The sequence below is a fragment of the Scleropages formosus genome, chromosome 17 (assembly GCF_900964775.1).
Source record: "Scleropages formosus chromosome 17, fSclFor1.1, whole genome shotgun sequence".
Lineage (NCBI taxonomy): Eukaryota > Metazoa > Chordata > Actinopteri > Osteoglossiformes > Osteoglossidae > Scleropages > Scleropages formosus.
In genome coordinates this window covers 26,029,407-26,054,263 of record NC_041822.1, presented here as the reverse complement: position 1 = coordinate 26,054,263, position 24,857 = coordinate 26,029,407, and the positions used below count along the sequence as shown (strand labels likewise).

At 47.1% G+C, this 24,857-nt stretch overlaps 1 protein-coding gene across 1 annotated transcript; it reads right to left on the bottom strand.

Annotated features, from left to right (window-relative positions):
• Positions 1-24,385, bottom strand: slc15a4 (solute carrier family 15 member 4). The gene is made up of 9 exons (XM_018731777.1): positions 24,204-24,385; positions 22,917-23,531; positions 20,908-21,203; positions 19,975-20,116; positions 19,179-19,268; positions 17,136-17,316; positions 11,816-11,974; positions 6,599-6,757; positions 1-835 (listed from the first exon to the last, which is right to left on the bottom strand). The coding sequence occupies exons 2-9, from the start codon at positions 23,484-23,486 to the stop codon at positions 681-683; spliced, it is 1,752 nt and encodes a 583-aa protein (XP_018587293.1). The 5' UTR covers positions 23,487-23,531; positions 24,204-24,385; the 3' UTR covers positions 1-680.
• Positions 24,386-24,857: the final 472 nt, after the last annotated feature.

Here is a 24,857-nt window from a genome sequence, read left to right as displayed (position 1 = left end):
CACACACACACACACACACAGTACAGGAGGGGATCGATTCCAGTTGAGCCTCCACGGGGCATCTATGTGGCTCTGAAGTGAAAAGGGCACGATGGGCCTCTCACACATGTAACATAATTCGGTAAGAGTTCACACTGTCACATGGCACCTGTATGTCTCGCTGCGGAAAGGAACTGCGAACCGACTACTGCGTTCGCTTACGATGAAGCATCAATTCGGAGGCACACAGCTCATTTACATATGGAAATGAGGAATCTACAGAGCAATCAGTCCAGTGATGAAGCTCATGTCCCCACCAGAGCAAATTGCATTAATATGCATAAACTCAGGATTCATACTCTTAAATATACATTAATAACAACTCATGTTAAAAAATTCCGAGTGTCCAAAGAAATGTTTAAAATGCCTGGCCTACCCTCAAATCAGAATAAAACGGTTTTAAATTAATCCATCAAAAAAAATGGAGATCTAAGAAACCAAAAGTAAATTTAGAGAATCATCTTAAAAATGAGGTGTTCATACATGTGTAATATTACAGAAAGTTTCACACCAGTCTCATTGCATCACTTTGGATAAACAGCTGTTGCAAATTAACATTGATTCTCACATTACACTAGAATTATAGAAGTTATTCAAGAATTTATTTTAAAAAAATGAAAACGGTTATTGGGGGTCCAAGGTCACGAGGGGGTGGTGGCGGCCTGCCTCTGGCTCCCGGAGCGCGCTCTCTGCTGGTCGTACCTCACGGACACGATGAGGAAGAGGAGCAGCGTGACGCCCTGGATTCCAGCCAACAGGAAGAAGTAGTAGTGCAGGGAGCAGTCGTTGATGTTTCCTGCGAGAAAAGGGAAGCACCAGTGAGAGTAGAGTGAACAAGTAGCAACAGGAAACGGAGATAATTCTGTGTGAGGAAGAGTACAGAACCTGATTAGTCCTGCTGGAGACACGTCTGAGAACAAGGATGAACCTTCTGAAATAGACCTTCACACAACCACACATGGTCTGCACACAGGCAGGTATGTAAACTACACAGCACCTGAGATCTGCCGTCAACTTTCCGCCACTGTCACCATCTTTATCGAGCGCCTTCTTTGGCGAGTTTGCATGTTGTCCCTGTGCGAGTGTGAAATTCTTCCAGGTGCTCTGGTTTCCTTCCACAGTTCACACACACACATTTTAGGTGGACTGGTGACTAAACTGTCCGTACTGAGTGCGAGCAACTGCCGTGATGTACTGGCATCCCATACAGGGTATATTGTGCCTCTCACCCTGTGCTTCCAGGATAGACCCTGAACCACCGCACTTACTAATGATGGATGGATGGGCAGGTGGAAGACGGAAGGAAATCCAAGGGCGGTGATTTTTCACCCCCCCCCCCACCCCACAGTTGAGCTATTATGTCACGGACAACAGGCCCACAATTTCCTCAGGCAAGACGTTTTCAGCGTTGCTTGCCATCCCCCTCAACAGGCATCGCCAAAAACGTCACTTGCAATGACATCACATGGGTGCCTGAGATTGAGGCGGAGCCCCACAGCACCGTGGAAGCCAACTGCCACGAGAGACGAAGGCAGCCTCCATTCGTCAGCCCTTTTAAAGACAACAAAGGCACCTCCAGCAGCAGACCTCCTACTCTTTGCTCACTGCTGCAGTTGGCACTCATCCCTGTTTACACAGCGCTCCCTGCTCTCGCTCAGGTTTGCGCTTCAGAGGGAGACAAACCTGCTGCGCTAATCGTTCTCAAAATGGAAAGATGAGCAACAGCGGCGGCGCCACACAGTCTCAAACCTTTACCGTTTCCTCCCGAGGCTCCATGCCCATCAGCTCTGTTCACTGCACTGTTTCCTTCGGGAGGCCCAGTGCCATTTTTGACCAACTATCCATCGACCCATAAAGGTATTCACTGATGCATTCATCCTTCCACCAAATATCAAACTATCTACCCACCCATCTATCCATCAACTGATCAATCCACTTGTCCAGCTATCGATCCATTCATCCATCCAACTATCTATTGAGTCATTCCTTCAAACACACTACCCATCCATCCATCCATCCATCCATCCGCCTGAGGTGAGAATGTCACAAGTGGAGGGTTTTACACTCCTTGTAAAGCTGCTGTTCAGCTGCAGAAGGACAAGACGCCTTCAAAAGAAGAGAAGAAGCTGTGCTATCCTGTACACTGTCCCAGTAAAGGAGGTAGTCCAAGAACCAAATGCCTTAACCGCTCCTCTTGAGGGTCCAGCTGGGCTGTCCTACAGAAGGAGCAAGGACTGTAGGAAGGAAGAGAGACAAAACCTGCTGGCAAACTAAGTGATGGCAAGAACGCAAGCTTTTAACTAATATTAAAATATTCACTTTCAGAAAACAATATGCATAACATCTTTACTTTTATTTGTAAGCCAATTTGGCTTTGTGTAAATTCAGTAGATTTCGAGCTTTGAATAACGTCCTTCAGATATCTGGCAAAACAATACGGTGTGAAGTGAAGAACACACATTTGCATAATCAGGCACAGGAGGTGTTTAGGGTAGCAAAGCCCTTCTGTAATTACTGTCGAGACGAAGACACCGTTTTCAGGATTCAAACAGCGCGCCACTCCACCGTGCACCAGATTCCAGAGTCCTAGGTGTGATTGCTGCGACCCCCTCCGCACAACGGATAACACCTGAGCCCTGGGGGCTGGGGACACGTGGGCAGCGTGTGATTGCTTATCACTCACGAAGATGCTTTTCCTGACAAAAATTAATTTTCATACTGAAGAATTCAGTATAACCTGATCACTCGCTACACCCCAACTACCAGACTGCTGCGTCCTTCACCTCTTGTGGACCTACACAAAGTCACAAGCTTCTCAGTTATGGTCCTGGTGGGGGGGGGAGGTCCCTCTCAACATTCAAGAAGAGTCTGAAAACCCATCTCTTTCAGACACTTCTCTTGAGCGCCAAACTGCTTCATAAACGTTCACATTATCAGTTATCACTATACACACAGTAGTGTATGCAGCTACCTGTCTAATGAACACTGGTTAAACAGTGATTCTGAACTAAGTGTGTGTACTTTGTGTGTCTGTATCTCTCCATCTGCTCTTGATGTACTGTACTCAGAGTTGTGCATCACTTTGGATAAAAGCTTCTGCCAAATGAATAAATGTAAAAGAGAGAAGGTGGATAACAATAACGGCAACAACACTGCTACCACCATGAGCCGAAGCCCCAGTGGGGGGATAACCTCTTACTTTCTCTCACACACGCACACACACACACGTTGAAAGAACAGTAGCCCTGCTAATCGCTGGGGGCTGTGGTATGCGATTGCTGTGCCAGTGGTTGATGCGTCACACGACCGTTAGGCACGTCATGCCAGGCCAAGTCAGGCAGCTGCGTGAAGCCGACTGCCATTCAGGATGACACGAATTCTGTAACCACTGGGGCCATTTCCTCACAGTGGTCTTTTACTGCAGCGCTTTTCTTCCCACATGAAGATCAGAAACTAGAAGCTCTTCTGTCATCTCATTTTGGTCAATCAGAATGAGACCGTCAGGTGGCCGCAGTGGGTACAGCCATGGCCTTGTCAATGAAAGACCCAAGTTTGAATACCACACTTTCTGCCATGCCCTCAATCGAGCTACGTGCCCTATATTGATACAGTAAAAAGTTCCCTGCTGTATAAAATATCTCAATGTTATAAGATGCTTTGGACAAAAGTGTCAGATAAATGTAAAACACCTTTGTTTCTCCCTGGGACAGACTGCATCCCCATTGCTGCAGGTGCGAGAGTGGAATGGAACGGAATTCTTTTAATATTTAATAAAAAAAATAAAAATTGGTGTAGGTATCAGGATTTGTCTATCCTGTGTCTTATACACCTACTTGAACAATGACCTTCGGTGTAGCAAGTGGTAGGTAACAAACTAGGTTTACTTGAGACTCATGTCTGCAGCTATGTCTCCTCTCAATATAATACATAAATTGTACGTTTGCAGAGATGTATATTGCTTTGGACAAAAGCATCTGCTAAATGAATAAATGTAAATGTAATGGGCCGACAGAGTGGAACTTTGTGACTAATAGTCAGAGAAAAACAGCTGAAAAAAGGAGGAAGCGCTCATGGAGGTGGAGCCAGGATGCGAGATGTCTTGTCAGCGCATGGTGTAGTGCGCATGTAGACCGAGGTGCGGATAAACGCTTTACATCACTACATCAGTACACTGAATTACACTGCTTCCAGTTCCCGTGAAAGGCACTAGAGCTCTGTGACCCGCCGCCGTTTATACAACTAAAGCAGAGGGCGCAGCCCTGGCCGAGCGCCAGGAAACAAACATTTTGACCCCTTCAGTTTGGAGACTCTCCCGCTGCTGCTCCATGTCGGTCTCCTTAAACCACCATATGATTAAGATTTAAGCAGGAGACCAAAGAGAAAATTTCAGCAGACTTCCCCTCCGCCTGAATTATTCATGCGGGATAAAACCGTGCGCTCGGTGGGGCGGCGATAAACAGGCCGCGGGCTTGCTGGTATTTCAAATCGATAACGCCCTGGAAGCAGAGAGTCGCAGGGGAGAACCGGCTAGCGAGCGGCCAGCTGCTCCGCCGCTCCTAATTAACCGCAGGGTGCCGTTTCAGGGGGATTCTTCCGGAAAACCATTTAACTGCGACAGCACGCATGCGCGCGCGCACACCTTAGCTTCAGGGTGAAACCGGACACGAGGTAACAGCACTCTGCTGGGTGAGGCTGGACTTGCTGCCTGTGATCCAGCAGTAAGTTCCTTAACTGCTTCTCTTGAGGGTCTGCTTGGGGAAAAGCTTCCATTTGCTAATGGTCTCGCTTACCTTTCAGTGCTGTGTGGCCCCCTGTGGCTCGGCGAGGCCCAGCTGTGGGGCTATTAAGCCCATCAAAGCATGACAGGTGTTTAGCAGACAAACGCTGAGTTGGATGCAGAAGGATCATTCAGAGCACCAGAGTGAGGGCACAGAACCCATACCCCTCCCCATTCAGAATCCCAGCTGGGTTTGGAACAGACGCCCACATGAGCTGGAGCTGTTGAGCAGCACCTGCAAGATGCCTCCTGTGCAGGAGCCAGGATGAAGCAGGCAGTGTGCAGCTGGGAGGGCAGCTGGGACCCCCCCCCCCCCAGGAACCCAGCACTTTACCACAAGAGTGCTGAAAGGAGTCGAGGCCTATGGCCAGCAGAGAGTTACCGATCGGGGACATCACTTCACGTTTGTGTTGCTTCTGTGGCGCCCACATGCTCCCTGCAGTGTTTACTGTGGTGCGACACCCCATTGGTTAGGGAGGAAATGGAAGGTGTGGTTCAAGACTGGTCCACTCTGCCCATGACCAGTAACCCACCTATGGGGCCACAGGCCTCACTCTCTCCCTCCTGCTGAAACCACTACATTCCACAACCTGCCTGTGTTCGGTGACAAACCTGATGAGCAAGGACCCTGGACCTGTCAGCATGGTGTATTAACGAGTCTGTAGGTGTGTACAGGAGGTGCTCACAGCCTGCCTGGGACGGGGACATACATCCATCCGGTGCTGGAGTGACGCAGTTCTTCCTTCTGCTGGGGCAGATTTGTGCTAAACTCTTATTCTGCAGACACGCCAGGTGCATTACAGAGCACCCGCACCAGGGACCATGTTTCCTGAAAAACCCAGTCAGTCAGAGCGATCAACTCTTCAAAGGCAGGGTGCGTTTTGGTTGGAGCTGCTGCCTTCTAGTCAAAGAACCCAGGTTTGAAGTACCTTGCTCAATGGAATTACAGCAAAAGGTGGGATTCAGTCAGTCCAGTATGGTATAAGGCTGCTGTGGAGAAGCGTCACATAAAGAAATTAATTGACTTGATGTGTGACTTATGACAGCTGTCCCATCAACCTGATGACATTTTTGGGCCCCATCATTTGGTCTTAATGTTTAACCCTGACTGCTCCACCTGCTGCAAGATACCGCTGGTTGGTTGCGCTGCCAAAAGACACCATATTTATTATTGTTTGGCTCGCAGTGTGTTTATCACCTACCGCGTTTTATCTACAAAAACATTTCCTTTGTGATCCCATTCAAGTCACTTTTTGTTTACACAGAAAAAAAGCAAGAAAATGTGAATGCTCTAGTGGTACACAAAAGATGCAGCAAAAAAAGACAGTGAAAACAGCACAACGTGAAAATATAACAAACTACCATATATCATTCTATATTAGCACTAACATGAATAATATGTAAAATGTTAGAAATATAGCAAAATGCTATTATGCAACAACCTTCACATAAGGTGATTTATACAACCTATATAAAATATTCTTATGATTCCTGTAATACTCAGAGTAGATAAGCAAACTTATGACAAGGTCATGAGAACAGAGCTAAACTACTATATTTACTAAAGTAAAGATAACTGTCAAATGAGTCGAGAGCATCATACAGCTTCACTACCACGTCCGTTGATCCAGTTGAACCCGTGTCCCTTGGAGTTGAGCAGCAGACCAACGTAGAGCAGCTCACAGAATGGACCCGGAGGCGAAGCAAAACAGGTCCTGCACCAGGCTGCTGGCGCTGCCCTCCAACTGCCCCCACCTCCAAGACCACACCCACCACACTTACCAAAGTCCTTGTGCGAGGACATCCAGCCAATGCCGGGCAGCGAGACGAGGGCCAACAGGCCGGAGCCCACGAAGGAGCCGATACCCGAGAAGAAGAAGAAAAGACCCATGATGGCGCTCTGCATGGACTTGGGGGCAGCAGAGTAGGCAAACTCCAGACCTGTGGGGAGAAATGGTTTCAGGAAACTAGACCTATAAGCAGAAGACTGCTGGTTCAAGTCCCAAGAACAGCTCCATGGTGTAGTGGGTGGAAAAAAAACATAACATGAAGTGGCTCAGTGACAGCAAAAACACACTGAGAAAGCTGTAAGGGAGAAAAGTTTGCTGAGCTGCTACAATGTCCTGCAGGATTATTGAAACACTGACTGTAAAACAGAAGTGGCTGTAAGGGTTCGAGCCTGAAACCCTGGTAAATTGTAGGAAAGCTTCCGCTCAGCAAATAAATAATGTAAATAGATACAGTAAAAAAAAAAAAAAAAAAAAAAACCAAAAATGTTTACGGCTGCAGAAAACCGAACAGGTTGTGACGCGGCACTTGAAGCCACGGAGGGAATAATAATGCGGCCAAACAAGGGCGCCGACCTTTCGCCGTACGCGGCAATCAATAATTTAAAGCACTTGCAAGTTAAAGTACTTTATTTTCCCTCCTTGTGCAGGCATTCAGAGAATCTGTCTGTCCTCACCAGAAAAACATGAGCACTTAATATCAACCAAAGAGCAGCATGTAATTCCACATTGCTGTGGGGGCTGAATCCCATACTGTACTGTATTCATAAGGATGAGAGGAGGATGTTGCCTAAGGGGTGGTGAGAGTGTGGATTTCCCCTCATCTCACTCCCCGCAGGGGGCCAGCCCAAAGCATGCAGGCAGGCGCTCACACGGGCGGGCACGCATGCACGCACACCACTATGTATGCTGTGCTCTTTTTGAGACTCCAGGCCAGTCCAGTTGTAGGGTTTGCCCCCCGGGGTCCTGTCTGCAACCCTCAAATCGCTGTGCCCCTGCTCCAGAACACTATCGAACCCAGGCTGAAACAAGAGCTATGAGGCACAATGTTTTTCTAAGCAGTGGGATAGACCCCCAGGCACAAGGAGCCTGAGAGAATGCAGCCGCGTCCCCATCTTCATCTTGTCCACTAATTCGAAGAGCACTTCTCTCAAGTCCAGGGCAGCAACCTGCCAACCCAAAAACACCGGTCAAGTGGTAGATGTTTCAAGCGGTAGATGTTTCAAGCAGCAGATGCTCAACCCCCTGAGCTGGCAGCCAGAGGGGGATGAGGACACCCATGTGGGGGACAGTGCAAGGCGATTTGCTGTAGGCATAAACACCATTACTGCGGGTGTGTGTGTGAATGTGTGAAGCCCAGGGCCCGAGGACCTGCAAGGCATTTGGTGCAATGACAAATGTCCCCTAATGCTGCAATGAGGAAGGCAAAAGCAGTCACTGTGCCCTGAGCATCAGCTCCATGTCTTGCAGCAGGAGGCTGAGCACAGGAAGCAAGTTCAAATCCCAGCAGGAAAAGAGGGATAACAATGGTAAAGTCCGCAGTGCGGTGTTCCAACTGGACACAAATGAGAGACTGTCCTTTACAGAAACACGGCTGGCGGCAGCAAGCAAACGGATTATACATACTGCCCTCACGGCGGCACCAGGCACCGGGGCAAGCACATGAGCAAAATCCCTTGGAAAGGTTTATTGTGGAGGTGGGCATGGGTTCGAGAAGGGTTTTGGACAGGCCCCAGGGGCTCCAGGCCAAACTGGGGAGAGCCAAGATGGACAGACATAGGGTTGGGTGGTGGGGTGGCGCTGTCCAGTCATGTTCAAACGTGCTCAGGGGTTGCTGTCATACGCTGACTGATAGGAGACAAGGTTGGGGGGGGGGGAGGGGGGATGGAGCAGTGCTTGTAGGAGGGACAGAAACAGCAGAGGAGATGACAGCATCACACAGCAGCATGGAGAAAGGCAGCTTGTCACTGTAGCACCTTCATAGAGCCAAGTGTTACAGCTGGGGCTGTTTGGGTCAAGTGACACACACACACACACACACACACACACACACACACAGGTATAAGTGTGGAAACAGGACATGTCACCTACATTCTCATCTTTATCAGTTACACTAATAATCCTTTCCCCACTCCCTGGTGCTCTGCAGCACCCTATCATCTGTCACGTGCAAGCTGTGTCCGACTCTTAGAGTGGTGCCCCCCACAGGGTCCCATTTTACACCACAATGCCCACGGCAGGGGCAAACCAGCGCTCAGACCCCTAACAGGGTCATTTTCCTGCCAGTCCCTCAGCCTGGGAGTTTGTTTCCTTAGTTGCTAGATGGTTTACTTCTAAGAATTATATCAGCAAACTAGCTCCTTTGCTAAAACAGTCTTTGCTTGCTTTTCATTGTCACGTTTCATTTATAAACTGTGCTCTATTGTCCAACTGTCTGTGCACAGCATGAAAACAAAGTGCGCTGAAATTTAAAAAAAAAAAAAAAAAACCATAGAACCCCCCCCCCCAGGGCATAGTGGCGCAGCAGGTTCGGTCGGTCTGGGGTTCAAGTCCTGCTTTCGGTGTCTTGCGACAGGCTGGCGTCCCGTCCCGGGTGCGTCCCCTCCCTCTGCAGTCTTGCACCCTGTGGAGCCGGGTGAGGCTCTGGCTCGCTGTGACCCCGCTAGGGACTAGCAGTTGATGACAATGGATGGATGGAGGACCCTCCACATGTTCAGCTAGGAGGTGAAGCACTACTGATGCTCTTTCTCAAGCAGAATATGCAGTTCTAACTGTAACGCAGCTCCCCCAGATGGATGCTGGGAGAAACTCTGACTTGCTAGAGTTATGTCCTGTGCCCTCAGGCGCTCGCTTACAGGTAACAGGAACTAAGACGAACAACGATGCTTATTGTTCTCACACGCATGTACAGACTAATATATAAAGATGTCTGTTTTGCATGTTTTATTAAGCACAGCACTGGGGGCATAACTTCCAAACACCCATATAATAATTTGCTGGTAATTAGCTGATGTGTTCCCCCCCTAATGATTCCCTCTGGAAAACAATTTTTATACCTTCTTTACAGCTGTGAAAAAAACAGGGTACAATGAACATCTCTAGGCCCTTCCTGGATTGAGGCCAGAGACCGAAAGCTGTGTTAACCAGCCCTCTGCTGCACTGTGTAAACAGAGCAAAGATCCAGTGAGTTAATAAGGGTCCTTCAGCTGGACCACGACCACAGGGACACAGCAGGCAGCCTTATTTGTTACTGCTACTCAGAATCTGTTTGTAACTTGCTTATGAGGAGCAATTAGTGACGCAGCAATTAAAGCTATTGCCTTCCACTTGGAGGACAGAGGTGTGAACCTCACCTCCTGCTAAGGTGCCCTTGATCAAGTTACTTACCCTAAAATGATAAAAATTAGCCTGCTGCATAAATGACTAAATCAGTGTAAGCAGCTTCACAGTAAGTTGCTTTTGAGAAAAGAATCACATAAATGAAAAATACAAGACCATGAAGCAGGATGGAAAACAGGCTTCCGTCACTCTGCTTTTTCTCCTGCTAAGAAGGGTCCGAGTACTGACCCATATCCCTCACGGTAGTAAGTCACCTCGCGTGAAGGAGAATGTGGCGAGTAAACGGAGCACCATCTGCACTGATCCGCGCCGTCGGGAGATGTTGTTAGTGATAGGTGAGCCATGTGCAAACACGTGGGGGTGGAGCTGCTGCCTTTCATTTCCCTCCAGATTGACATTTAAGAATCAGAGGGGCATCCCGACGATGGGGCCGGAAGCAGCGAGAAGGAGTGCCGCACATTCTACATGAAGGCAGCCACACAGATGACAGCAGAAATGGGCCAATGAGTTGAGGAGGGGAGGAAGAAACACTTTCCAAGCTCATCCGCAGTGACAGAGGCAGCTGCCAGTGGTCCCAAGGGTCACACAGGGGCTCCTTCATGGAGGACAGTGCTAAGCTCTGAGTTTGAGCACTTCTGGGATGCTGAAGCACATTGACCGTTTTATTTTTATTTTCTCACGCAGTGACACAGAGCGCTTTAACACAGACATAAAGCAAGAAAAACAGATACAATTACCATCTTCATCAGTACTGTAATTACCCTGATTGGTACCACGGTTGATTGATGTCACTGGTAGCAGCAGTTGTAACAGTTATGATTATTAGCACTCAAGCAGCAGCGGTGTCACTGTTTTTGTTCTGTGCACTTTTATCATTTCATCATTCAGCTTCAATAGAAGGCAGTGGACCATCCACCGCAGAGATACTGGGTCATAGCCTCTGACATTCAGCTCACTTGAATCGACCAAATATAGGCTCAGTGGTAGCTGGTGGGAGTGGGAGGAGCCATTAAAGTGTCAGAAGTGAGGCCTGGAACCAAAACCCTCCTGTGATCCATCGGCCAGAAGATCCAAAAGTCATCATCATTGTACCCACAAAATGGAGGTTCAACACCTGAAGGGGCTCAGAATGTTGTAACAAGAAGTGGGGAGACAACAGGGAGGGAGGTGACCATCTTGACAAATTTTAGTGCTTGATTTTTGAATAGATGAATAATTAATAAAAACACCTTCAGTCCTACTGGTTAACTGTTGAACCTCATGAATATTCAGTAGATGATGCTTGTTCAGAAGGCAGTTTATTTTCCAAATAAGACTGATGGATGGAAAAACACAGACCGAGATAGAGACAGAAAGAAACCAATACTCGATTGATCTTAGAGGAAACTGTGCCTTAAGAGAAAATGTTGAAAAAATGAGAGCAGACAAACTACTGAGAAGAATCGGCACCACGAATGACACAAAGTAATGAAGGCGTTTCTATAAGAGGGAAGTGAAGACTGACAGCCGCTAATGGGGGTCGCATTGCTCCCATGTTCTGTATTTAGTGCAACACATGGGCAGCAGTTCCTCTTAGAGGTGTGGTGTGGTAGTCTGGGGCAGCGACTCCCTGCCATCGCTGCAGTATCACATGTCCCAGTTTACAGCCTTATGAAAAACCCGTTTCTTCACAGACTCCTTGTCTGCCAGACACCTATCATCCTTTAGGAGCTCAGTCTACCCTTTTAATCATGGAAAGGTACCAAGCAAAACATTCTAGTGAGAATGAGCCCAATCAACATGACTACAATTGGGTGGGTCACTCAGGCCTGGGGGGTGGGGTCAGATGTCCATAATGGAGAGGTGGTGACAGGCAACAGAGACAGAAACCCACCTGCAATGCTGGCGAAGATTTCGCTGATGCCAATAAGCACGTACTGCGGGATCTGCCACCAGATGGCCAAGTCAGCAGCGTAGTAGGTGACCCCGCTGATCACCTGGTCCACAGTGCCACGGGTCTTGATGATGTCCAACCGCTTGGTCTCCAGGATGCCTGCAGCCAAAGAGAAGAGAGTCAGGACCCCTGCTTTAACAGGTCCTTAAACACTTAAGCACCTGCTGCTGCCTCATGCCCAAGAGTATCTGATGGAGGTCAGTGGAGGTCCATTTTTACTTATTCACATTTATCTCATGCCCCCCCCCCACACACTGATTTACCCATTTATATAGTAGGATAATGTTTAGCTATATCAAATTAGGGCAAGTACCTTAATCAAAAGTGAAACAGTCAGGTGGCATTCAAACCCATATTTTTGAGCAGAAGGTGACAGCTTTGACCACTACACCACTTTCTGGCCCTGGGTTTTTACCAGGCTGAGCTCAGGTTCAGGTAGAACGTAGTCCAGAGCATGAGGGGGACCTGGGAGCTCAGCCAAGGCTACATGATACCGTCTGCACCACGAATTCACAGTGTTTGTTCCGCAGCTCTTTGCTCTGTACCTCGGCAACAAACAAAAGGTGCCGTTTGGCATTCTGGTGTCGGCGCTCGAGGAACAGCATGAGCACGGCCGAGCAGGGGAGCCATCAATAATCCCCCAGACGGATGCGCACAGCGTAGCCAACTGTACAGCAAAACCAAGAGTGGCGTCGACTGCACAAACACATCTGCACGCTTCCTGGATGCCATGGTGAAGCACTCAGAGGGCGAGAGAGACACTCGGACAAGGCTCTAAATAGTTGCGCTGTACAGTTCCTTCTGCTCATCTTAACACACACAGGCCAGTGCAAAAAACACGCGCACTTTGCTGTGCAACAAAGGCTGTGAAAACTCCCAAAACATAACACTGCTTGACACCATCACACTTCCAATTCTGCTACAGTGATGAAAAGCTCCGCAAAAACATGAACTGCTTCACTTGTGAAAGCTTTCAAAGTTCACAATGATGCACACGCGCACATACACAAAGACACACAACAGCGGCTGCACAAAGTTTACAAGCAGCACTGCTGAGATGAAAGGCATGATGGGAGGATGAGCAAAGAAAGAACTGAGAAACGCACGCACGCGCAATGAAGGCAGCTGAGGAAAATTCCACTCCTGTAAGGACCATGCAGTCAAGGCCAAGGTGGGGTTTCCTATGGATGCAATGAGCTAGCAAAGAAAACATGGCCAGCAGGTGGCGCAGCAGTTAGAGTTGCAGCCTTTCAGTGCAAGGACAGAGTTCATATCCCACATCCCACCCCTGAGTAAAGTATTCATCCCGAATTGCTTCAGAGATGCTGTTACAGACTGGACACATTTTAGAGGAGATCTAGCCTCAAGCTTAAAAGTGGTGCAATGTGAGTGAAATGTAGTGATTGCCCAGATGGAGGCGCTCTTTCACTGATTTATGATCCCACTTCCTGTATGAAGGAGGAAGTCCCTCCCACCTGCAGGGCCATCACACCTTCCCTGGAGGAGATAAAGCATAGAATTGCCAAGGACACTTGCAGCTTCCGCACCTCCACCATACGGTCACCACACAGTCAGGGATCAAAGGCTGCGTGGCTCTACCACGCCTCCAACAAATGCTTCTGAGAACACACCTAGTGAGCCCAGGGTCCAACTGGGCTTTCATGCACCCACCAGACAGCAGTTGTTTGAGCTGAGCTGATGGTTAACACACATATAAACGAAGGGGAGGGCAGGGTTGCTGAACCCAGGCTGCAGGCTGATAAAAGTGCTGCTAATGAGCCTTCTCAGAGAATGTTTCCATCATTAGCACACAGTAGCATGCTAAATCGGGACCTGCTGCTCCTGCTGGACAGACTTCATCCTTGTAGTTGCGAACACACCCAGATTTGCCAGAGATACTATGAACGCTGTATAAATATAAACGTGTTTAGCACCGCTCTTATGAATAAATATCCACGCATTACCAATAAGCATTCATCCAATTCAGGGAGGTCCAGAGCATATCCAGGAAGCACAGACCCACTTAGCCATACGCAGTGCAGGGGCAGCAATGCACCAGAACTACCTACTGTGCCACCAAGTTTCTCAAAAATACTCTAAGTTACAGTGTCAAGCTTACCATCACTTACCCCAATTTACCCATTTATACAGCAGGGCAATTTTTACTGTATCAGTTCAGAGTAAGTACCTTGATCAAAGGTACAGCAGGAGGTGGGATCTGAACCTGTATCTTCCAAGTTAAGAGGCAGCAGCTCTAACCACAGGGACTAGCCACCTCCCCGGTGTATATTTACATTTATTCATTTAGCAGACCTTTTGTCCAAAGCGACATACATCTAAGCAAAAGTACAATTTATGCATTACATTGAGAGGAGGAGACAGCTGCAGACATGAAAGTCTCAAGCAAACCTAGTTTGTTCCCTACCACTTGCTACACCGAATGGCATTGTTCAAGTAGGTGCATAAGAGAGACAAATCCCGATAGCCACACCAATTTTTTTAAAGATTTTTTTTCCTTTATTAAAAAAGATACACAAATGAGCAGTACAATACCAGAGTGGTGTATGAACACACACACTGTGGGAGACAGGTTTCTGTCAACAGTAGTTTAGTAAACCTCAGTGCAAAACTACATTAAATCATCTTTCTTCAAAGTTGGAGAGAAGCCAGTTATTAATCTGTACCGATAAACGCTACTGAATACCTGTCAGTGCATTCTGCCTGCGTGCAGCTACCACACCTGTGTGGGGACAGTGATGGGAGACCCATGACACATGCGCACACACACACAAAAACTTTTAGCACCTCAATTAAAATGGGGATGCAAGGCATAGCAGCACCCAGAGCCTTTGTCTTTCAAATATCCCAGGTTCAAATCCCACCTCCTGTCCTTGATGAAGGTACACACCCTGAACTGATGAAGTACAAATTACCATTTGACTATTTACCTTTAACCACTACGATGACATGTTATGTAGTATTAGTACAAACAGCACATGTGCGACATGCTTTGAAAACCAGTCTTTTTCAAGAAGTTCTCCCGATATTGAGATAGCTTCCGGCTGCTGTGATCATTCCGCTGTGTTTAACACGAGACCCAAGAGCTCAGGCTGCTGTCACTGTGCATCAGTTGCCTCGGTGTCCTAAACACCCGCACTCCAGGCAGTATGACCTGCACAGTTCTTAATGACGTTCAACTGGCATTTTCCAACCGCTGATACGTTTAGCACGTAGCTGTAGATGTGGCCCATCGATAAAGGCACACACACTCACTGAGAGGGGCACTCACCTGCTTCTCTGGGACCCTTCTGTACACAAGTGTCGCTTTTTATCTGCTGTGTGGCCTGGTGTTGATTCAGTGAAACACAGCTGCGGGAGCTCATTTCCGGGGACTTCAGCCTGTTCACATCCACTCGCTTAACCCTTCATCCTCGACCACCTTTTCCATCTAATTTATACCTCATACATGTGGGATAGCAGCGAAAAGGAGTCCCTGTACTGTGACACACAGCTTATATGTGTGTACATACATGTCTTCCTTAAGTGGCTTCACACATTATCACATTTTGCATATCCCTTCTTTTGTCCAAGTACTACTAATTATCTGACTCTTTTCCAAAGGTAAATTACTTGCACACTAGGCTACTTACACTGAGTTAGCCATTTACATAATGTAATTTTTACTGTATCAGTGTGTAAGCACCTTCTTCAGCAGAACTACAGCTCGAGATGCCCTTTGAACCCCAGACCTGCAAAGTGATGACTAACCACTATGCCACCTTTTGGCTTAACATGTCTTGTGCTTCCCAAACTGCTGCACCACTGCAGTGACCTCAGTGTAACAGTAAGTGATCTTCAGAGCACTATAACTGCAATGCTTCTGAGAAACACAAATAACTTTAAAGTGAGCTTGTTGCTGCAGCTCCATACTGCCTCCGGAGGCTGCAGCAGGGAGGGGACCGGGAGCATGCCTCTGGTTCTCACTTCCCCTGAAGAGCATGCTGGGATCTCCCCATTCACGCAGAGCAGTGATGCTACTGGAACCACTCGGGGTGAGGTGCCAGCGCCACTGGTCAATTCTGCCAATTACCTGACCATGCATTGCAGTTCACTGGTTGTGACTCCACCTCATCAGGGTGCCATTTACACAGAGGTGGACACATTAGTTCTCTACAAGGAAATGTGGGCTGCTGCGGAAGGGCTGAGAGTGATGCCCTGTCCAAGAGCTGCCCCCCCCCCGTGGACCTCTGCGAACTCCACGTCCGCAGTGCTGCTGCTGTCATTGTCATCTTATGTGGTCAGACACTAGCTCTCAGCGTTCTGATGCAGAGAACAACAACACTTTCCGACGTTCTCCCTACAGGCTTCCTGACCGCAGGCTAAACGGAGAAGGTCAGCTTGTGGAGGGATCATATGGTCGGTCACCTGCGCTCAGCTTCGGGTTTTCACTCATAACCACACACTCAGATTTAAATTTCATTAGAACTGCTTGGCTCCCCCCCCCCCCATTCTCACAGTACTTTAATATTTGAACATTGTTTTGTGGCCCCATCACTTATTTTATTTATCTGATTCTTTTCTCCAATGTTACTGGCATTAAGGTACTCACACTGATTTCCGCATTTATGCTGCAGAATAATTATTAATGACCTAAACAAGGAGGAGGAGGCTGGTGTAAAAAAATGCAACAATTCCTTCTAATTCTACATTTACAAAAATATTTTAAAGTTATAATTGAAAAGTTGCATGCTTAAAAATCATGCCAAATGTTTCAATTCAGCAACTTAAAAAAGCTTGGGTTTAATTTCACTGATTAACCAACCATTTCTTTCCAATTTCTTAAAAAACAATTCTGGAAAAGAAAAAAAATATTGCAATGCACTGGTATTAATAAATAATACTCTGTTGGACTGGACTGTCCAGTCATGCACAGATTAATTTACTAACAAGCCAAGGCAATTTACAATGTTAGATAAATGTTACAATAACCACAGAACTCTTACTGGATCAATCCAGGGTAAGTACTCTCATTAAGGGTCCTGCAGCAGGAGGCAGGATCTGAACCGGGGTCCTGATTGCAAGGCGATGCCTAACCAGTACACCATATGCTGACCTGGTGCAAGTGAGGTCTGTCACTGAAATTACAATTCAAATAATATTGCTTCCTTGACAACTGTTTAGGTCCCCAGAGGATGACAGCCAGATGCCCCCCCAACATGCCTTCTCCCATGACAAGCAGCAGCAGCGAGGGTGGTCCTACCTGCTGCCACAGCGGACCACATAACGAAGAACATGCCCACAGCAATCCTCTTGAGGGAGGAGGGCAAGAGGCCCCTGCGCCGCAGGATTGGGTCAACCACCTTGTCCTTGAGCGGGATGAGCATAAGGATGAGCACGGCATCGAACATGGTGAGCCAGGCGGCTGGGAAGCGGAAGAGGGCCTGCCGCAGAGCACGGACAAGACAAACACCAAGAGGGGAAAACTATTGAGGAGGGGGGCACAGAAGTCAACATCAATTCAATCAAACATCAAGCCCAAACACCCTGTCGGCACCTCCCTGTGGCCAAAGGAGGTACAAAGCAGCACAGGCTCCATCACTGTACCGCAGAATGTACTGAAAACGGCAGAAATGTCTCGACTGCCATTTTCAAAGCAACAGTACACTGTACGAGTACATTCAGGTAATTCATAAAACATCACCATGAATAACTGTACAAACATACATACATACACTGACTGTTCTGGAAATTTACCTCTATAGCTAATATTGAAAACCCTGCAACTGCAGTAGTCACAGTGGGAAAAATAAAAACATGTTTTTAAATTACAAAAACGTAATATAGACTCATGTTCGAGAAACCAACATGCAGTTACAACAGCAAAGCTGAGCTGATACTGCAAAGAACAATCTTAACAGCAGAAGATGGAACAACCTGCTTTGAGGGAGCACTACACAGAAATACTACAGAAATACCTAATATACAAATCAAACGGCAAACTCATTCTGCGATGTCATGTTTAAACAACTGCACTTCCATTTTCTTCCTCTCCGTATCCCCATAAAAAAAGATTTGGTTTTTCCTCTTCCTTTAGAAAGAACAGCCATTTAAAGAGAAAGAGAGGAAAAAAAAAAAAAAAAAAAAACTTGGTGCTAACAGACACATCTAGGCTCATATAGCACAGCGGTCCTGGGGACAGCTCATCAATGAGTCCAACACCTCCTGCTATGATAATCTATGCATTTACTCTTTGAATGTAACTTCTACAGGAGCTGCTTGAGGGATGTGAACCAAACCAACAACATGGTGGTATCAGACAGACAAGCTGTGTTTAAAGCTCTTAGTCGTGGATGTATGCTGATTTACTCCAAGTTGCACTTACTTTTTTGGGGTGGAAGAGCTTATAACACATGTACAGACACAGAAACAAAAGCAGCTGCACTCAACACAACTCTTCACTCACTGAACTTGTGACATAACCGGTGGGCAAAACCACGGCTGCACCTGAATAATGACGGCGTAATTTGTCGTGTCTGATCAATGACAGAGAAAGGCTAAAACGTTCTTTCAATTACAACTCAAATGTGAACTTCCCTAACTGAGCTGCTGCTAAATGCAAAATGCGGTGTTTGAACTTTCGCTTCTGCTTTGGCCCTGAGGGTCGAACGGAAAGACGCAAAGGAAGACCCAAACACGTTTCTCCTTTTCTCAGAGTGCATAGCCACAGAGCCAGGGTGGGGCCAGACCTCACGTGACCTAGACTATGCAGAACACACCCCTCCACATCTGTGCAGAGTATGTGACCATGAACCACCACGTTTCAGTTCACTTTTGACACAGAGAGACTTCCTTCATGCAGTCGTCACATTTAGAAAGAGATGCTGTGTGACTCAGACCCGGGTGCAATCACAAGCAGGTTGCTAATCTGTGATTAGTGACCGGGTCACAGTTTTCAACTTAATCCCCATGGTTTAGCATCCCTCACCACATCCAGCTGTTGCCTCTACTATTGTCCTAGTCCTGCTGGATTCCTCTGGGCCTGACTAGAGCTTAGCTGGAGCCTCAAGGAAAACTGCGCTGCTGCAGCTCCATCTAGGGCAAATCTGTCCACTTTCCAGTGCCCGAGAATCTGACACCCAGCAGTGAGAGGCACTAAACCAGGCAAGAGGAAGGAAGTCCTCCGATGCTGTGATGCTTACCCAACACTGACCGCAGAATGAACAAAACACTGGACCTAAAGCCAGGATCAAGAGATGGTTGCATCCCTCCCTGCATTACCCCATCACCCTGCATTCCCACATACCTTCTGCGGGTTACTGTTATCCGAGGTGCTGTTCCCAGGGAATTCTGGGATCCTCAGGTGCAAGCTCTGGAGTATGTATGTCGTCTGCATCTGTGAATGGAAGGAACAGAGCAAGAAGTCAAAAACCTGACAAGAAACCCCAACAGGCATGAGCAGAGAAAATGAGTTTGAACACATATACACCGACATCTCACCAACACAAATGAGACTCTTTGTAGGAAGAGGCATTCAAACTTAAAATGAGTGACTATAACGTCTCCACAAACTGCTAGTTGGTGCTCACTGTTGACCAATGTGCAGTGTCCCTCATCTTGTTATTGATCACTGACATTCAGGAACACCAGACATGAGCTGTAAGCATGGCAGATGTGAGTGGACTTAAGGCAGCCCAGAATCTGTTTTGTTTAAGTATTCTTTATCGCCATCTATTAGCTTGGAAGGTAAACACAGGTAGCATTTAAAAGCAAATTTTAGGAAACTGATAAGTGAAAACAGCAATTAAAAATGACTAAAATGGACAATGTTTCTGTAACCTGGAGCTTTCGGGGTAAAAGTCTGTATGTCCTCAAACTAAGTTGAATAAAGGTGGTTCCACACTCCTATCTTGTATGCGTGCACTTTATCGTTGTGTTCACTGTTATTGAGAGGAATTTTAGAAAAACCATTAAAAATAAACAGGAAAAAAATGTTGCCCTTAAAATTTTTACACTGACAAGGAGTCAGGAGTCAGAGAAACCTTTACTTGAGTGTAAGAGCACACAAATGACATGGAGCTCTCAGGTCACACCACACTCACCTGGAAGTACACAGTCCAGTAGGGGATGAGGGCCAGGAAGACAGGTAAGATTTTCATCAGGGCTTTAAACTCCTCCACCTTCTCCTCAGGAAACTTCCCACCATAGGTCACCTTGGCGCTGTCCAGCAGGGTCGGCCGAGGGCTGTATTCACACAAAAACAAGAGCGTTATGCGAGACAGGCTGCCAGGTGCGAGCTGCAGGCCTGCGCCACCGTCCTCACGGGGGTAATAAGTTTGTGTGCCTGCTGACAAGTTTTAAAGCAGGCCCTGACATAAAGCCCACCAATTTAATCTCTGTATTTGTGAATGCCTTTGCTTTAAAATGCCACACCCATAGGCACCGGGGCAGGAGCAGAATTTCAAAGCACACCGCGGTAAGAAGGGGGGGGAACCTCTTCAAAAAGCAGCATCGTTGCACAGGTTCAGGTATTCAAACAGACTTTGAAAAGGATTCCTCCACTCTGCTTCAAAGTCACACGATGACACTCAAATAACTTTCACTGCGCATTAAAAACAGCAAAACACAAAGAGCACACAGAAATTCTACAGAGAATACGGACAAAGGGAAGAATTAGCACCACTAGATCACACACATGGGCTACCTGTAGAAACACACTACTTATGGAGGAGACAGGTTGCACACAGAAGATAGCTCTTCTGTCCAATTATTGTGGAGGAGTGAACAATCCGTTCCTCCCCCCTTTCTGTGTATACAGAATGTGTCCACAGCCTGGAGCCGAGCACTGCGTCGCATCCAAGCGGCACGTGTGCAGGAGCGACAAACAAGGAACAAAGGATTCCACTAATAGAAGAAAGTCAGACGCTTCTCATCTACCATCACATCTTCCCGTTTGTGTTCTATCTCACTGTGCTGTAACACTTGGATCCAAACCCCTGCATCCCTGGAGCTACGGACATAACACCCTCACACACCGGAGCAGGCTGGGCTCCTTGGGCTTCTGTGATGAGCAGCAGGCAAAGCCGAGGATGCGGAACATGTCGGTGAAGGCGCTGCCATCGGCTGGCTTTGTGATAAAGACTGCGCGGCCCAGGAGGAACACCAGCAGGGAGACACTGAGGCACACGGCTGGGATGATGAAGCCCGGCTTGAAGCTGATGTTCTGCTGGATGTAGGCCACGCCGCCCAAGGACACAATGGCCCCCAGGTTGATGCACCAGTAGAACCAGTTGAAGAAACGCCGCGTGGCTTCTGGGCCTCTGTCTTTTACCTGCATCCGCCACCGAAAAAAGAAACCATCAATGATGTGTTGTATGTAGAAAGGGGGGGAACCAACATCATTCCTATTTCAGTTTAACAAAAATTACAGTAACATTAATACTTATAGTATTTTTTTAAATAAGTATGTCCATATCCAAAAATGACTAGGAAGATGATCAGGAATCGTGGATATTCTGATAAAGTTTTATGTAGCTACTCGTGTGATGAACATTGGTTCAGATGGTGGTAACAAAAATTGCACTTAATCACATGTCTGCATCTAAATCTCTTTCTGTTAATGTTATGAACACATTGTATTTTCAATGAGAGCTACATCGCTTTGGAGAAAAGCATCTGCTAAATGAATAAATATAAATGTACTGAGCCTGGAGATGAACAATGGAGAAAAACCCTGGACGACACACACACACACACACACACACACACACACAGAAAAAGCTATATCATTCCAGGACCTACTGTACAAAACAAGCCCCACGGCTAAAACACAACAACGAGCTGATCAGCATGTCAACAAGAAACTTGGCTGCCTCATATCTGACCAAGAAGTGCGTCCAATTGAAAACGCAATTATATCTGCTGAACAGCAAACTTGATGCTAACAAAATAACGGCAGATTGTTGGCAAAGGAAACCTCCAGGAAAACAGTTCCAATGTTATTTGCATTATTCTTTCTGTCTCTCCCTTCTCTCTTTAAGGGATTTGACATTTTTCTTAAAATATGTATTTTAAACATTTACACCAGATAACCATATGCAAGAGAGACGAATTAAAAATGTCCTCATAGGCATGGAGGAAATCTTGGAAATAAAAGCACATGATAATCACATGATGGCAAGAGGTAATTTGGTGACTCTAAATACTTCTTGGCAAGTCAAGTTTTCATTTGAATAACAATGAGCTCTTTCAGAGTTCCCCTAATTAACTAGGCGTGCTGCATTTAGTTTGAGGGTTAGTTTAAATTCCTTCAGGAAAACAGATTAACTCGGACAGATGTGAACAAAGTTTCACTGCCTCTGACAGACGCAGGCAAACATGCGGTCGATCCTCATCCCGAGTCTGTGGGGTCAAAGGGTCGCAGTCGGGCTGCTCCGTGTGAGGAAAGTTGTCACAAATACATATGCAGGATAATCTCTTAATTCCCCAACCCTAATGGAAGGAATTAAACAACTTCGGCAGCGCCCATCACGGACGCTTTCCAACATGTCAAACCAATGGATTCGAGAAGCCTGCCTGAATTTACACTTAAGTTGTTATCAAAGTAATTTCACTTTCAAGTTTGTTTTCTGGAGAGCACCGCAGTTGATGAAGCTCAACTAACAAGGCACGTGATCCTGCTCAGGATGGGACACAGGAGGGGTATGCTTTCTGCCCCCATGACCACAGTACTGAGTGAAACTGCTGAACTGGCTCAGCTGGGTAAATTCATTCAATCAAAGAGCCATGGATGTAAACATAAAATATCTCCATCATCACAGAAACCCCTTGTCCACTTCAGATATATTTTGCTATAGTCTGCCAGCTCTGAGAGGAGTTTCATGAAAGAAAGTAATTTCTACCCATGACCACTGTCACATTAGTTTTCATTTTGACACAAGAGTAACACCTCAGAGGCTGCGAAAACCCCAGGAGTTTCACTTCCAGCTGGGCTGCGAGGGCGACACCAAAGCACGGGACAGGGGCGCAGGGCAGTGCTGTTTACCTGGTCTGCCCCAAAAGGAGTGATGTTGGACTTCAACGTGCCCACCCCCAAGGCGACGAGCACCAGGCTACTGTAGATGACCGTCCCACAGTAGGGTGCGCGGGTGGGACAGGACACGTTACTCGGTGGAGTGCCATTAGTGCACTCTGGCGGTTGCACAGGGAAGGCCATCTCCTTCCCGCACAGCGAGTTCCTCGAGTTCTCGTCGGCAATAAAGGGGAAGAAGAGCATGCCGGTCAGGTACAGCACAAGGCTGCAGGCAATAGTGGTGAACTTGCCGAGGCAGGCGTCAGCCAGCCAGCCACCAAATGGGGACACCAGGTAGGTGACACCCATGAAGACGAGCGGCGCCTGACTGGCCTGCGCACCCTCCCAGTAGAAGGGGCCTCCGTTGAGGAAGAGCACCAGGTTTGAGGTTATGCTGTAGAAGGCGACACGCTCCAGCGACTCGGCCAGCAGGACGGCTGCGCATGCCATCCTCCGGCCCTGAAAAACAGAAGCCGCAGGTCGCCCGCTGGCGCCCGAGCCGTCCAAGAGGGGCGTGGTCTCTCCGGACTCCCTGCTGCCCATGGTCAAGGTCGATCACGCACACTTCCTCAGGAAAAACTTAAGATCCTGAAAAGGAGACCAGCATCATTACAAATCTCATTACATTTTACATTACTTCGGTATATTAAGCGGATGCTTTTCTCCAGAGTGACTTACAGCGTTGAGCTACTCAGAGGGACCGACCCATTTATATAATAAAGCAGGGTGGGTAATTCTACTGCATCAATTCAGGGTCAGTACCCAGCTCAAGGGTACAACAGTAGCGGCAGCTACGTGAATCTAGATCCCTGACCTGGATGCTGATGGCTCCAACCACCACGCCACCTGCTGGCCCACTTCACACTTTCTCCTTCCTTCACTACAGTGAGTGAGTGAGTATTCCAGCAGAGCAAAGTGGAAAGGAAAGTGTCTCACTCAGGCTAGTGGTGGCAAGCCAGCCTCACGCTTCAAACACATTTGAGCTGAAGTAAACTAAGCGACAGTAGTTGGTGAGTCAGGGACTAGTAGTTTATAAAAAATTTAAAAGAGTTCTAATTTACGACGTAACGTAAGTAATTCGCGCGCCGCTAGTCCGCGACTATAACTAAACTAACGAAAACCGACTTACAACAGAATATCAATACAAATTTTGATGCTATAACAACTTAAATGTCATAAACAAGCTCGACGTCGTCAGCCCTGAGCCCCGCAATCGCGACGACGGACGCCAAAGATGCTCACAAAAAGCTTCATGATTACCTTAACCTTAGCCTCCCGTCCAGACACCTATTTTTCCTTCATGATTAGTCGAACGTGCTCGCATACAACGTTTACATTAAGATAAACTATGAATTTAACGTCAAAAACCTGTGAAACCCGACTGAACTTTCTTCACTTCCACAATATTCTCCTTAAATAAACTTGCAGTTGGTCACAGTACAACCGCGTGACTTTGGTTTCCGCCTACTTCTATTCTATTGGCTGCCAGAGTATAATATCAAACAGCCATTGGGCAGATGATCGTCAATCATCGGTGTTCCTTTGAAAACTTCCTGGCTGGACCGTATGCATGCACCGCCGAAAGGCACTACAGCTGGCCTTCGAGACCGCCTACCCTTTTTTTCTACATCTTATATATAATTGGCTACGTGCGCAAGCGTGCGGTAACGATTGGTCTAGGTTGCCGTCAATCATTTGTGTGCCGATAAAAACTTCCTGGATGAACCATAAATACAAAGACCCGAAATATCTTGTGTGAGTTTAAAAAAAAACAAAAAAAAAAAAAACAAAACAACAAACAATGCCCCCCCCCCACGTATCGTGAACTTAAGGTTTTTCGTGCAATAGACGTAAATATGTTAGGTTTTAAATACAGACACCTTCCTTACTTTCTGTATTGAGCTGACTTTCCAC